Source organism: Hyposmocoma kahamanoa, unplaced genomic scaffold, assembly GCF_003589595.1.
Source record: "Hyposmocoma kahamanoa isolate Upper Pololo Valley unplaced genomic scaffold, ASM358959v1 63, whole genome shotgun sequence".
NCBI classification, from domain to species: domain Eukaryota; kingdom Metazoa; phylum Arthropoda; class Insecta; order Lepidoptera; family Cosmopterigidae; genus Hyposmocoma; species Hyposmocoma kahamanoa.
In genome coordinates, this window is record NW_020653851.1 from 10,494,032 (window position 1) to 10,509,672 (window position 15,641).

Here is a 15,641-nt window from a genome sequence, read left to right on the forward strand (position 1 = left end):
CCACAGTAACCGTTGCTTATTTGAATGTCTTCTAAAGATTTTACAATTTATTTTACAAGCTCGATTGTCGATCCATGTGAAAATTCGTAACTTCGATCGTTTATATCTATGTTACGATTAGGTTACAAGCCCCTATTTAATATTATATTATGTGTCCTTATAGATATAACTTTCATTTCTGCAACTTCTTTCAAAGTACCCAAAAACACGCATTTCAATTAAATATAAAAAATAATTTGATTTCAGTGCTCGACTCTAAGATTGAAATTTAAGTAAATCTATGCCGCGTAAAAAGAACTAATTTTTTTTTTAATAACACTAAGTGACGGGACGAACAATTCATGCGCCTGGTGATAAGCGAAAACATAGTACTCGTACACATATAGTCCCATGGGAATCAGCATTGTTTAGAATTATAATGCAATATTTGCAAATTGTTTCAATGACTCGAAAAAAAGGATTAGTCAACATAGACCTATTCGCAAAACGACTTACTCCAAAGTGCTGTTCACCGAATTACCTATTATTAAAACGGCCTGTTCGTAGAATGTCCTATTCTCAAAACGACCTGTTCATAGAATGAATTATTCTTAAAACGGCTTAATCGTACAGTAACTTATTTCTAAAAAGACCTGTTCGTCAATTTCCTTCTTGTAGAAGTGTAATTCGTACACCATATATTATTTAAAATTATATATTATATTTGTATGAGTACAAAATGTCGAACGCCTACTTTAAATTTAATAGCACTAAATTGTCAATGTGTAATGTGATGAGTTATTATAGCCAGGCTTTTCTAAAACAAATGTGACATTTATTCATTGACCTACCAACAAATGGACGTCGGGTCTAATACAAAAACCACGAAAAAAATGTCCGAAGTTAACCTATACAAACGTGGTGACATGAAACGAAATATAAAAAACTAAAACATTTCATTTAAATTGTAACCGAAAACCGATTTATAATAAAACCGTTACGCTTTCGAGCAATTTTGATGCTTTTCACAAAGACAAAATTAGCTTTTGTTTTGTAATCTTCCTACAAAAAATACATTTGACATTATGAAAATTCGAGCTAACATTATTTCGGGCAAATATATTTTCTGACTTCTGATAGGTAATCCCAAGCCGTAAAACGAATACAACAATATTTTGTTATTTATTGCTAACGTTTAATAAAAAGTCATTTTAAAAATAAGATTAAAATCAACGCGACTCTATAGTTTCTTTGTCCCAAATATTTCAATCGCTTATGTTTCGTACAATTGAAAATGACCAAGAAGTTTATATAAGCTTCTTGAAATTTACATAACGAGTCTCTTTCCATCTTTCGCGCATGCAATGTGTAGAAAAAGGACAGTTAGCTATTTGATTATTTTGTTTGCTTTTGTAATTTATATTTACGATTAATTTATATATAAATTAAATACTATACAACTGTACAAAATAAAAACTTGTTTAGTTTAGTTTTGTACTTGTAATTATGGATGTAATTTATCCGAGAAAATAAATAAATGAAAATGAAAATGAAAATAACGGTTTTTAATTATAACTATAACACAATATTTGTTTAGTGAAAATATGATACAAAATGCGGTTTTTACATTTTACTGCAGTAATTTTTACAGTTATTAGTATATGCTTAGACTATGGAAAATTATATGGTACTGCATAATTGACAACCGCGCTGTCAGTCGAACAAACGAAGACTGTGGCGCGATTAACGCTCTGTATGCGATTTTAACGCCCCATAGGTGCGGACACTTTTTAGCACGAACCCGACGTCCATTTATTGGTAGGTCAATGCATTACATATTACATTTCAAAGATATTTTCATATTATAATATGTTGTTAATAGTAATTTCTTCCAATTATGCATTACAGTGCCTCTACCATGAGATAACAGTGGCAGTTATTTACAGTACCTATAGCTCGTGAAAATAGGCAGTTTCATCAGCGAGGAAAAGGAAGTGAACTTTGGCGTCGCAAGGGTCAGTTCTGGGACCAACCTTATTTCTTGTTTACATAATTAATGTAAAATTAAAATAGAAAATGGATGCGTTTTCTGCTACGCTGACGACACTGCCGTGGTATTCACTGGTCATTCATGGGAGTGAGTACGTAGCTCTGCGGAAAAAGGCGTTCATAAAATAACGAAATGGTTAAACACAAACTTGCTGGCTCTTAATAAATCAAAGGCGAATTAGATCTGTTTCGCGATAAAATAATATTACTCGATCCAATAATATTTTACCACTTAAAATCCACATGTGTATTAATCTTGATACGAGTTCGTGTGAATCCATAAAAAAGGTCTCGTCAATAAAATATCAATCGTTGACCAGCGCTGATCGTGGTATCATCATAAAGAGCTAGTAAACACACACAGTCTCCCCCAAAAATACATATACATACACAACAGACTTTTTTATATGGATTCGAACACATCTTTCGTGCATATGTTCAACGGCTGCAAACAAACGGAGAAAGTAATGAAGCAAACATCGTGGAGGCATTGGGGTCTGTAGATGCAGAGAAAAAAACATCAGTGCTAAAATTGATGGAAGAGTGCATTGACTTACAAATAAATGGACGTCGGGTCCGCGCTAAAAAGTGTCCGAACAGAGCGTCAATCACGATTTAGTCTTCGTTTGTTCGACTGACAGCGCGCTTGTCAATGATGCCGTATTGTATAGTAAAACCTTGTAAAAATTACTCAACTAAAGTGAAAAAACAGGGTGGTATATCATATTTTCAGTAAGTACTACATTGTGTTATCATAGTTATCATTTAAAAGTGTCATTTTATGCACTAGTATATATAGTATTTAATTCATATTTAAATTATTCGTAAATATAAATTACAAAAGCAATCAAAATAATCAAATAGCCAACTGTCTCTTTCCGACTCATTGCTTGCGTAAAAGACTGAACGAGACCCATCACGTCAATTTCAATTGTGTGAAACCATTGTGAAACACAAGCGTTTGAAATATTTAGAACAAAAATTTCGTAGAGTCGCTTTGATGCTAATGTTATTATCAAAATATTTTTTAATACATCTTAGTAATACTTTCAAATATTGTTGTACGTGGCTTGGGGTTACGAATCAGAAGACCGAAAATGCATTTGCCCGAAATAACGTTTGTATGAACTTCCATACTATGGCCTTACCTATGGCCTACATTTATTTCTCTCGTGAGTTTGGGTGTAATTTAAAATTTAATCCCTAACGCGGGGCAATGTTGAGTGTGTGCGTTATTATAATAATTATTTTTAATTAGTACCTAAGTTTTTATTTTGGAAAGCGTTTCTCTTGTGTAATCAATATTGCGCATTCTAATTTTGTAATTATCTCACAACGGCAAATACCCTACTACCGTCATAGCCATACTTTTTCATGCACAAGAAACATTTGCAAGAGCAGTACGACTATGCCTGTTGACGGAATCAACCGTCGTCAGTGATAAACAGTAATAATTATATTTAATCAATGTAAGCACTACGGCATATAGAAAAGTGATGACGTTTTTGAGCGCAGTATAATTTCAGTACTATGCACGACCGGGTTAAGAAAATGAAGGAAACCAGAGCTGATGCAAGCTTGATAAAAGACCATAATATTAAAGCTTTGGTATGTGATTACATCAATGAGTGAACTGTGCATAGAAAGGAGAGAATACAGGAATTTATCCAGGAAACATAGCTTGAACTTAAGTGACAAGTATTAACAGAGAACATCTTACACCGCCAAAATGCATTAAAAATCAAAAGTTGGATGAATGACAAAATATACCAACTTAAGAAACAAAGAAGGTAATTGAAGCAGACTGACAGTGCAAATTAAATAAGATTGTTTTAAAAGTAGCAAACAATGCATAATAATACAAATAGTACAACCTTGATAGCCTAACAGTTTGCACTGTGGGCACTGGGTGAGAAGTTCCCGGGTTTGATACCGGTAGGATCAATTTAACAAATTAACTTTTCTAAATGGTTCTGGTCTTGGTATTCTATTGTAAGACAATCACCTGGTCTGAAACTAGGGAACTCACTGTACATACTCCCCATGAGTATCAGAGCAACAGAATCCCAGAGCAGAACCAATTTACAAAAGTTCATTTCCCAAATTGGTTCTACTGGGAATCGAACCTGGGGCCACAAACGATGGAATTTATTCCGGGGCATAACTCAGAACACCCAGGCCAAAACAACTTTCTAAAAGTTCACATTTAGTTTTATAGTTGATTGAGCTGATTTTTTACGGTTTTAAAAAAAATTCTCGAATAACTCGAAAAATCGGGTACGAGAATTCTCGAAACTCAAGAAAAAAAGTCAGTCACTCTAGCTCGTAATAAATGGCATTGTATAAAATTCAACATTTACGTATAAAATTTATTTATAAATAATAAAGGCTACTCCATTATACCTGTGTTCAAGTAGTTTTCACTAGAAACTACATATGGTGCATTTTTGTAAGTTTCCATTAGAAGCTGAATATGGTGTTTTCTTGGCCTTTCAATAGTTGCAAGCAAAATTAGGCTGTACTGCAATAACATTACAATTTAAATTCAACGTTTTAGCTTTTTCATATTCCTTTACATGTCACTACGTTTAAATAGGTTGACTTGGGACATTTTTTCGTGGTTTTTGTATTAGACCCGTCGTCCATTTGTTTGTAAGTCAATGGACGAGTGTAATAACATCCAAACGCTGAGCGATCAAGATATTTATTGAATTGAATCTAACCAGGGCTCTATATTTATATTTGAAGAATATTATGGATGAACGGAGTTGTTTCTTACTACCACTTTATTACTAGGTACCTACAAAAAAGTATACAGAACTATTACCACCTGCATCAGCTATTAAAATTACAAACATATATGCAAAAATGTTACCGCTACAGGATTTATTACATTTTGCATATTTCTTACAACGTTTCGTTTCAAAAATGGTCAGCAACGAGTGACGAAAATAAACGAATGAAACAAGAAAGGAAAACTATGGTACAAAGACGTACCCCTTTCGAGAAGAGCTTGGATTAATCATTGATAAACCACTACAAGGAGGTAATACCAATAACGGTAACACAGCGAGAAGGTTTTTTTATAATGCAGCCTGCTCTGCTGAAATGACAGGAGTCCATGAAATTTTGATAAAGCGACTGTATGTAATATTTCAAGGCTCATCGTCTGGCATACTGATAGATTCCCAAAAATTTGGGGAATATGCTTTGAAAACTGCAAGAATATACATCAATAATTATGATTGGTATTATCTTCGGTACAGAAAATATTGATTCACGGAGAAGGTATGATTAACCATTTTGCAGTGTTTGCTTTCACAAGACGATCAAGAATCTCATAGTAAAGACTACATCAAATTTAGAGTACACCACGCAAGAAAGTGCTTAAGATCTGCTACAAATGAAAATTTAATGTATTTCACACGTTACTTTGTACTTCTGATCCATATATTACCTACTAGTAACCGAAAACCTCATGTTAAAAATCGAAAAGAGCTTGACAAGGAATCGCTACGTCTATTGAAAGTGGACCAACTCATCACTTTTCCTGAAAAAGATTTTATATAACAATAATAATAATAATAAGTCATGATAATAATCATAATAGGTCATAATAAAAGAGTGAGGCTCGAGTCTATAGATACTTATCCGAAATAATAACATTTATGATTTAAATTTTTACTTAATTTATTTTTTTATTTTTTTTTATTTTATATTTTCTGAGTAAAATTTATAATCTTATTTAATTTATTTTATTTTATAAAGAATTGCAACATGTAGTACGAATTTGTAACACGGTATTTCTATTTTAATTTGAAAATAAATATTGTGTAGGATTAACCAAAGAGAGATTTCAAGATATTTCAGTTTTTTTTCTTCTCTCAATTACGGTTAGTTAAATATAAATGTATATACGTTTACAACTGTCATAATTCCTACTGTGTACAAAAAAGTTGATCTCGAAAAACAAAAAAGTTAGTTTTTTGATCCATAACTGACCCTAAATTTCCCATATTGCGCCGTCCGCATCGCTGTGCTATCGGCACTATGCCGCGCCACCACTGCCGCCTACTGTTGTCCAGTAAGCCTTATATTTATTGCGTATTTAAAGTAACCAAATCGTAGAAAATCCCGCCACGCGTTAAAAAGTTTTTACAAACTTTATGAAGATCGATTCAAGTGCAAACGACCTAACAATTTTTTGTATTGATTTATTTAAATGCGATTTTCAAGCGAATCGATTCAATATAAAGGCAAATCGAATCATCTAGATCAGAAAGCAAAAATATTAATATATAAATAATATGAATAAAACTTTATTTACAACAAAACAATACCTATTTAGTTGGAAATAGTTTTTCCCCTCGATTTTGGGCTGTAACGGATCTTAATCCGATTTAAGCCCGGCGTTAACAAAGCGCCGGGTTAAACCCCGGACGCTTGCCCTTCTCTGCTCCAGTATAGTATACATGAAGGCAAAATTTTACAAAAGTAGCTGATGAAATAGGACAGAGTTTTACCCATTTTCAATGGTGGCATAAGAGCATCACATAGGACAGCACAACACCTACCACCTTCAGCTATAGCGCTTTCAAGGATGTTTATATGGACATCAGCATCATATACACCGTCCTGAAATGAAGAACATCACAGAAAGAGGTACTCTTTATACTACGTCAACCGTATTAATTGGTTACACAGTAATGTTACCCACCAATACATAATCAACAGGCTTGTTCAAAAGCAATGCACAATTCTCTAGCAAGTATCTGTGCTGCGTCTTCAAACTTCCTATACGATCGTTACGAGCCTCTTTAGCCTTTGCCTACAAACATTCTCAAATTAGTTCTAATTCTACAAATAAAATAAAACATGCAAGTCTAATCACAAGTTTTATTAACTTGCTTGTCTTTGTAAGTCTCAGTAGCCAAAGCTAAAGTGCTCGTGGACTTCTTGCTCTTCTTCTCCTCCTGTCGATTAGTGACATCGAGGATAGCCTCCAAGTTAGTTCTATCCACCTCAACATGGTAGGCATCGCCGAAACTTGGTCTCGGTGGAAGATAAGAATGCCTCTTTGAAGGATGCTGTTCAGTATGTTGAGCAAACTCTTTATTAGGGAATTCTGCCTGACTGCCGCCAACTTTATCATCGGACATAGTAACAGCCTACCAGCAACAGAAAAATTAAATTAATTATAAGTTCTGTATTCACTTTTCCGACAGACAATATATTTATTTACAAATAAAAATGCCTCACGTTTCCAACAACTCACTCAATCAAGAAACAATTACGTCACAATTCTTTTGTTTCTTAATTTGTTTCTGAAAAATTCGAATTTCAATATTTTAATTTTTTTTTATTAGCCTTTAGGCTACTATCAGACGGATTGCAAGCTTGCAGTTAAAGTTCAACTACTTGCAGTTGAAACTTCGACTGCATGCAGTTGAGACGTTGGCTGCTTACAGTTGTACTTCGACTGCATGCAGTTACTGCTTTGACAGCATTTATCCACGCGACACGTTTTCGTATTAAGGTGGATTCACATTGCACAAATTCTGGCAATATATTGCCGCAATTTATCGCGTTACGCGATAAACCTTAGCTCCTAATTGGTCAACTCAAGGTCATAACGTGGAACGCGATAAATTGCGGTAAAATATTGCCAGAATCGTTCATTGTGTATCCACCTTTAGGTTTCATGATAGATACTTGGCTGCTGCAATTCGATTTTACTATGAATAAAAATGTGTAAAAAAGGCTAAGGTTAATAACCATACTGCCTGGTCTTCCGAAGCCACTTAATTTCTTTGGTAGAAATAATCAGATAATAACGATCATTACACCTAAGGACATAATAATCTGATCTCAAAAATAAGAAATTGGACAGTGCTATTCTTAAATTTGTGAAACACATTTTCTTTTTAAGGGGGAAAGTCAAGGTTTTATGTAATCTAATACCTAATAGATGGCGTTGGTAAGGCGAAATAATAGTTTATTATAATAATAATAATAATAATAAATTTCTTTATTTCGGACTTAAATTATCCATAGTATGTTAATAACAGCAAAAACTTAAAGTAAGGTTAGTACAAACAAAATGAAAATTCTAAAACCACAACTACAGCTCCCATTGGGCCACACCTCTTGTTTGACTCATCCAATATTCTGCAATTGGACAGTCAAACCTCCAAGCGATAGCGTTCAGAATTATTACGATATTCGCAAAATTGGCAGCCAAACGTTATACTTTTATTGTATACGCGATTGGAGGAATTCGTGATACATTTAAAATTCATATAACTTTTCACAAACAATTTTTCATTAGATAAAAAAATATCCATTATCCGCTCGAAACTTGGTACACACATACAAAGGTATGGTTGTTGTTTTTTCAATTCTTTCCGTAAAGGAAAAAGCAAAGGTTTCACACCGTACAGCCAAGTCTTGGCTGTATGATGTGAAACCTAAAAATAGGTATTCTAGTGTCCTCTTTGTCCAAAGCATGAATACTGAATGTCTAGAGTTCGAGACTCGGTCTAATTTTTTATATTTTTCTTTAGAAGTCAGGTTTTTTTTTTAAAATAAAAATATATAACGCACACACACTCAACATAGCCCCGCACTAGAGAAACCCTGTGTCGCGGGTGCCATGGACACACACATAGACAATCACAAATTACACCCAAACTCACGAAACAAATAAATGTAGGCCATACAAATATTTGTCCTGGCCCGTCAATCGAACCTGGGACCTCGACGTGGCAGTCTGGCATGGTAACCATACGGCCACGGATGCAGTTAATAAATGCAATATGCAATAATATCATTTTCGAGGTATTTGGATGTGTTCATTAGGAATATGGCACTTATTTTGAATTCCAAGATAGCGGGCGCGACTTTGCAAATAATGGCAAGTTGAGTATCGTTTTCGAGATATTTGGGGGTGCTCATTACTATAATAACATTTTTATTTTTTTTCTATACTTTGAGGAGAATCCCGATATTTAAACGAAGTCGCACTTGTATCCAAGCCAAAATTATTAATAAAAAAAATTGTTAATAGAAAATAGAAAAAGAAGCACTACATATCGAAGATATTTAATTCTTGTAATGGAATACAAGAAACAGATTACTCTCAGTCTTGGCTGTATAGCGCATTTGTGCCTTTGCCTTTTCCAATGAAAAAAAACTGTTAAAAAAAGAAATAGAAGTTCAGGACACGGACACATGAGGAATTCCCGCGAAAACATATCAGAAAATTATACTTTTGAAGTTTTGAAGGCTTTATATTAGACTAAGCGCCTATCCCAAAAGAAAAAAAATACTATTATATTTTTCAGAGAATATTGTTACATCTGAAAATGCGCCGTAACTGGAGAGGTCGTTACAGAAATAACTGGAATCGCTCAAAGAAAAGCAATATAAGTGCCGACAATCGAAGTATAAACAATTCATCAACGTCCTCACGTCTTTCAAGTAGTGCAGGTTCGTCGCGAGCGCCAGCAAATCAAGTTCCCTTGGCAGTTCCAATTACTACGGAAAATAATATATGGAAACTGTACTTTCCTTCACAAGGCACGTATTATTTTGATATACTATGAAGTGTGGATAACTCACTATGAACTACGAATACTACATAAGCTTCTGCTAGCATGTTCAAATTTGTATTGTGTAGATACAGGTCGCATTATGACAAACCTTCGTGGTTTAAAATGCGATTAGAAACATATTTGTGTATTTTGTCCTTTATACAATAAATAAATTAAAAAAAAAAAAAATAAGTAACTTATGTTAGCTCAAAACTAAAAGGACAGAATTTGGCACAGACCCGAGTCACATATTTGAAAATTGGAAAAAAGAAACTGCTTATAAATTATTTATATAAATTTCCACAGAAAATCCATCGACTCCACAAATAGTTGATCAGATAAAGAATTTAACAACTTACATTAATAAACATAAGAGTTTATTTGACTTGGAGAAAATTGATTCTACACGGAGTGTCCCTTTAGATGTGCAGAACTTGCAGAGTGACTCTGATTTCTCTACTGGATGGCCAACCTTCAATAATGATCTATTTGAAAAACCTGAGAGTACCTTAAGGTTGTTGGAGTACTGTTTACATGAGGTATTATGATGCTTTATGTGTGCAACTACTTTGAACCAATAGACTTACGTTTTGCTCTTCTCTTATCTCTGTGTGTATGTTGGTTTTATAGAAATCTATACTTAATATTGTTATGGTAAGGTTCAAGTGAGAATAAAAAGTTAACTTTCTTGAACCAGTAGAAGAAGAAGAGCTCAAGAAGAGACCATGCATCAATGCCTTGTCCTGTGACACAAAAAGCCCCAAAGCATTCTCTTCTGTATTACTTTGTGCTGTGTACTTAATTGGAGGGGTCACAGATCTTTGCATTATTACAACAATGTGTGCATATGGAGCGGCAGGAAATGGCTGTTGTACTATGATGCTCCGTCGTGGCCAACTACTGGGCGAAATACTTTGGTGTGATGCTGATATTCTTGAAAGAGCTCAGGTGGTATGAGTAAGACACTGCACCCACCACATGCAAAATAAGAGTGTAGACATTGAGTTGCAGACACCAGACCATTACACCATACTATACTACAATATGTTGGTACATATTACTGGGATAGACATGTGTTTTGCACTTATTGTGCTGATTGATTTTGTGTTTTATAATTTCAGAACCTAAAATGTGAATCTAAAATTAAAGTAAGAATACTTAATCATCAGCCTGTGATTTCCCTGGCTAATCTAAAAGTTAATTACTTTGGTAAGTACTCAAACAACTTTACTTGTTATTTTTCTTAAACATTTATTAAAAATACTTTTTTTTTTTATATAACAGTGCTGGGCAAAATTTAATTGTTCTGGCAATTATAGGTTGACAATTAATTAATTGTCAATTGCGAAACAGCAATTAACGATTGATCAATAGTTAGTTGCGAAAACCGCAATTAACAATTAATTAGTTGTTTTTTGCGGTTCTCGAATCTAACAATTGATCAATCGTTAATCGCGTGTATCTACAATTAATCAATTTTCAATCTTTTCAATGTTTTTGATTAACAATTAACAATTAAAACTGACAATTATGATAAATTTATAGTAATTATTTAGTTAGTAGTAGTAAATTATTTAATTATGATATAATTATATGGGAGCAAACCCTAACTCACCCCCTACACCACCTCCTAACCCATATTCGTAATGACACTTTTGTTCGGTAATTTCGGTTTTAATTGTTAGTTTCAATTGTTTCTTAGAACAACTAAACAAATTAATTACAAATTAATTTAATTGCAATTAAAATCAGTTCAATTGAAATCAATCGCAATAAAATAAATTGCAATAAAAGCAATCGCGACATGTCGCAATTGATTTAATTGCAATTGATCAATTGAATTGATTTTTTAATCTGATTGAATGTCTGATTGAAATTTAATTGATTAACGCCCAACACTGGTATATAATATCAAGTGACAGGACAGACAAGTCGTGCGCCTGATGATAAACTACACACCTGTATGGACAATTGCAGTGCCACTCTGTTTTAAATCACAAAGATCTGGGACATGATCTCTTATTACGATTCAGTTTAGGACCTAAAATGATTTGTTGTGAGACAGTGCTACATGCAGTGTATATCACCATCCCGCTTTTCTGTCTTTACGAACCTATACTGAATTGTAATTAGAGTTCATGGTAAGGCCCCTGAGGGGCACTGCCACTATGCCCGTCACCCTGAGACATAAGTTGACAAGTCCCATGTGCCTATAATTTCACAAGCACCCAAAACCGGAGCACAGTAATGCTGACATTACTGCTTGGCAACAGAAATAGGTAAAGTACTTATATAGGTAGTTCCCTGAACGAACTCTTTCACAAGGAGCTCTACTGCTACTAACTAATGTCTTTTAGGTCCCGGCTAGGATCCCCAGCTGGGTAATGTAGAAATATCTACTATTTTGTCTCAGGTCCGGGTGTCTGTGGTAACGTCGTTGTTTCTGATTTCCATAACACAATTGCTTTAGTTACTTTGGGATCAGAGCAACATATGTGATATTTAATATACATATTTATTTAATATATTTCATTATTTTGTTAACTTTTGTGGTCTCTGTAATTACCAGACCTCAAACCTCAATCTGTCAGTGTTATGATGATTTAAATTCTTGTAATATTGTCATATTAAATACTCGCTTGTGGGTATAGCTGCACTATTCAATTGTCAGCTGTATTTTATTGTTTATTACAGGCAAATTGGTGACAATAAAAGGCACTGTAATTAGAGTAGGGAGTGTTGGTCTGATTTGCACATCTATGGCTTTTGAATGCATGAGCTGCCACAGTGTTCAGGCTGTAATGCAACCACAAGGGCTTTTCACAGGTATTACATTCAATTTCAGAAAAATGGTTGTCAGTTTCTCCGGCAGTAGAACAATGCCGCATTGTTCACTATTTAACAAAACTTTTTTCCTTTTTGTTATTTATGATTTTAGCGCCAAATTTTTGTCAGAATTGCCAAAGTGGTTCCAAATTTGAAACCCTACATTCTTCACCATTCACAAATACAATGGATTGGCAAATGGCTAAAATACAAGAAATACAATCTCAAGTAATTATTATCAATATTTATAATATGTAACATATGAAACATTTGAAGTGTTTTGTGAGCATGGATTATGTCCAAATTGTTGGAAGTCTTGTAATCTGTAACATTCAGTACATTGGTTTAAAGTTTCATTTTCACGCATTATTTCATTTAAAAAAATCGAAACTTATCGCGTATAAATAGGGAGGAATCTCGAAGGAAGACCCTTCGAGACGACGGTTGTTGCAACACGTCCAAAACGTCGAGGTAAATAAAAATTTGTTTATACGCGGTAAAACTCCTTTTTTTTTAGATCAAATAAATGTAAAATACAGGATTTCCAATAATAATTTGTAAATTGTTATGAAGTAATTACTGGTGGTGGGGATCTCTGTATAGAACCTACCAAGGAAGGCACCTGTGCACTCTCTACATTTTTCTGCGGCAATACAGCAATGTCGTGTTTCGCTTTAAAGGTTAACGAGAGCCAACATGCGAAACATGCACACACTGAATACTAAACATACGTAGTTCCTTAGTACTTCCTTGGTGATCGATACGTCTCTGGCTACCCCAGTGAGAATCCAAAGGCGATTTACTTCCTAAGGGTGCCTTCAAATTAGACGCTTGTAGAAGCGCTGCAGTGGCGCGACTGTGACTGCAGCCGCGCGTCTGTAGCGCATCAGTAATTTTTAGTTCACTAAAATTGTGACTGCAAAAATGTCGCGCGCGTATCACTTCAGCGGCAGTGCAACTGCGCTTCTAAATAATGTATTAAAATTAGTAATGGCGCGGCGCTTCTATAAGCGTCTAATTATTAACTAATTTTATATTATATTAAATATAAATTAATAACTTTCTATGTGGCTGGATATAAAAAATAAATAATTATAACATATAAATTGTCTATATAAATTAGTCGTACATTATACCGTCTATTTCAGAGCATTTCAGGAACTATTCCAAGAAGTGTTGAGATAGAGCTCCAAGGCGACCTAGTTGGTACTGCTTGTCCAGGAGATGTGCTTTCTGTAACTGGAATAGTTCAGGTATTGTGTGGTTACCTTATAATGAAATATATTGAATTAATGCTTCAAATACAAACAAGTTGCAACGTATCAGTGGCGGCGGTACGTGAACAATTCGATTCTAGCTAGTAGGGCCAATTCCTTGTACTATGAGTACCCACCTGAGTAATGAAATCAGATCTCGGGTTTGGGGTAATACAGAACACTCAGACCATATTTATTAATAATTTTGTAAATTTCGATTCAGTCTAAACGGAAATTAGAACCCGGACCCACTGTATGAAACGCCTCACAGTGCTACGCCACGAGGCCATAGAAGTCGCCAAAATTAAAACATTATTAACCTAACCTCCGGTTAAATAAACCGTGGTCAAAAGTCATTCATCCCCTAGTTTGCCACCCTTAAAGGTGGAATATTATATATTATATATTGGATTATTTTCTTGAAATTTAAATGGGACCACATCTGAGGTACCTTCTTTCCAACAAAAAAGAATCATCGAAATTGGTTTACAAATGGCGGAGTTATCGCGTAACATACATACAAAAAAAAACAGACGAATTGAGAACTTCCTCCTTTTTTTGAAGTCGGTTAAAAATACTAATACAATATGTATTTTAGTTAAATGTATAATCTGGGACTGTGCATATCGTATGTAATATATTTCTAATTAGAATTATGAATTTTACTGCACATTTTCCTAAAATTTCTTAACAATTTATCGAATATACTCGGACACAATGGTTCGGACTCCTCATATCGAAACAATGCCGAAAACTTCTTAATGAAATTACATAAATGAATCATAATTCTTGTAAAAGTAAGTATAGCAAATATTTCGGGTATATACATACGGGTTGTATATATAGTATATTCTACGACCTTCCTGGTCGCGGTCCCGGGCTCTATTACCGACCGGGTCAATGTAGACAACTAACTTACTTACTTTGTTCTGATCTGAGCAACGTCTAATATTTATTTAGTATAAGATCTTTTTTTTTGTAAAGGACACTTAGAATAAAATTGCTACATTCAAATTAAATTTTCCATTGTAAGGTTAGAGGCGAAAGCAAAGGAGGTGAAGATGGTAAAAGAGCAGCCAGACTTTTACAATTGTACATTGAAGCTACTTCAATACATAGCCAAAGAAATCTAAGCAATCCTACACTATCATTCACTTTGAAAGACTATTATGCTATTCAGGTACCTGTTTACTTCTCACTCATACTGTTATAAATTCTTCATGGATTCATTTGTTTAAGTATAGAAAAGAGAAAGAGAGTATTTTTGTAGTAAAGAAAAAAAGGAAATTAGTTTTCTCACACTTTCCTGCTTTCACGCATTATTGTAGTAATTACTGCTTATAAAAAAACACTAAAACTAACTAACACAAATACAATTTCTGTCTGTTGCGCCTTGCTGTATCGCTTTATAATCTAGACCGCTTTGTCAGTAATTAATTAATTGTAATTACAGGAAATTCACGCATCAGAAGACGTATTCAAATTGCTAGTACACTCTTTATGTCCCTCAATATTTGGCCACGAGGCTGTTAAAGCAGGTCTTGTACTAGGTTTGCTTGGTGGGACTGAGTATGAAAATGGATCGAGGTCCAATCCTCACATTTTGGTTGTAGGAGACCCTGGATTGGGGAAATCACAGCTTTTGCAAGCTGCAGCACATGCTGCGCCCAGAGGTTTGTTTTTAGATTTTAAGGCTCTAAAATGTACTAGGTTGCAATAGTGCCCACTGCTGGGTTAGCTAAGTCATTTAAGAACACATCTTGGTCATGGTCTTAAAAAAATATGATAATTACAAATCTATTCCGTGACCTTTTTGAGACGTAAGTTGCCAACAGATTTGCTCAGTATTTAACGATCGTTATTGCCTCTCGATCTGTCAGCTACCAGATTAGGCTCGATTTATCGATCGTTACTTTTGTCTTTTACGATCGATAAATAT

General features: G+C 34.3%; 1 protein-coding gene across 1 annotated transcript in view; it reads left to right on the forward strand.

Annotated features, from left to right (window-relative positions):
* The first annotated feature begins 9,392 nt into the window (after positions 1–9,392).
* LOC113229959 (DNA helicase MCM8) overlaps positions 9,393–15,641 on the forward strand; it is a 27,888-nt gene continuing 21,639 nt past the window's right edge. Inside the window, exons 1-8 of the mRNA XM_026463656.1 lie at positions 9,393–9,606; positions 9,927–10,159; positions 10,742–10,829; positions 12,315–12,446; positions 12,559–12,674; positions 13,595–13,699; positions 14,736–14,882; positions 15,156–15,421. Coding sequence (XP_026319441.1) covers positions 9,393–9,606; positions 9,927–10,159; positions 10,742–10,829; positions 12,315–12,446; positions 12,559–12,674; positions 13,595–13,699; positions 14,736–14,882; positions 15,156–15,421 — 1,301 coding nt within the window. The remainder of the gene's footprint in view (positions 9,607–9,926; positions 10,160–10,741; positions 10,830–12,314; positions 12,447–12,558; positions 12,675–13,594; positions 13,700–14,735; positions 14,883–15,155; positions 15,422–15,641) is intronic.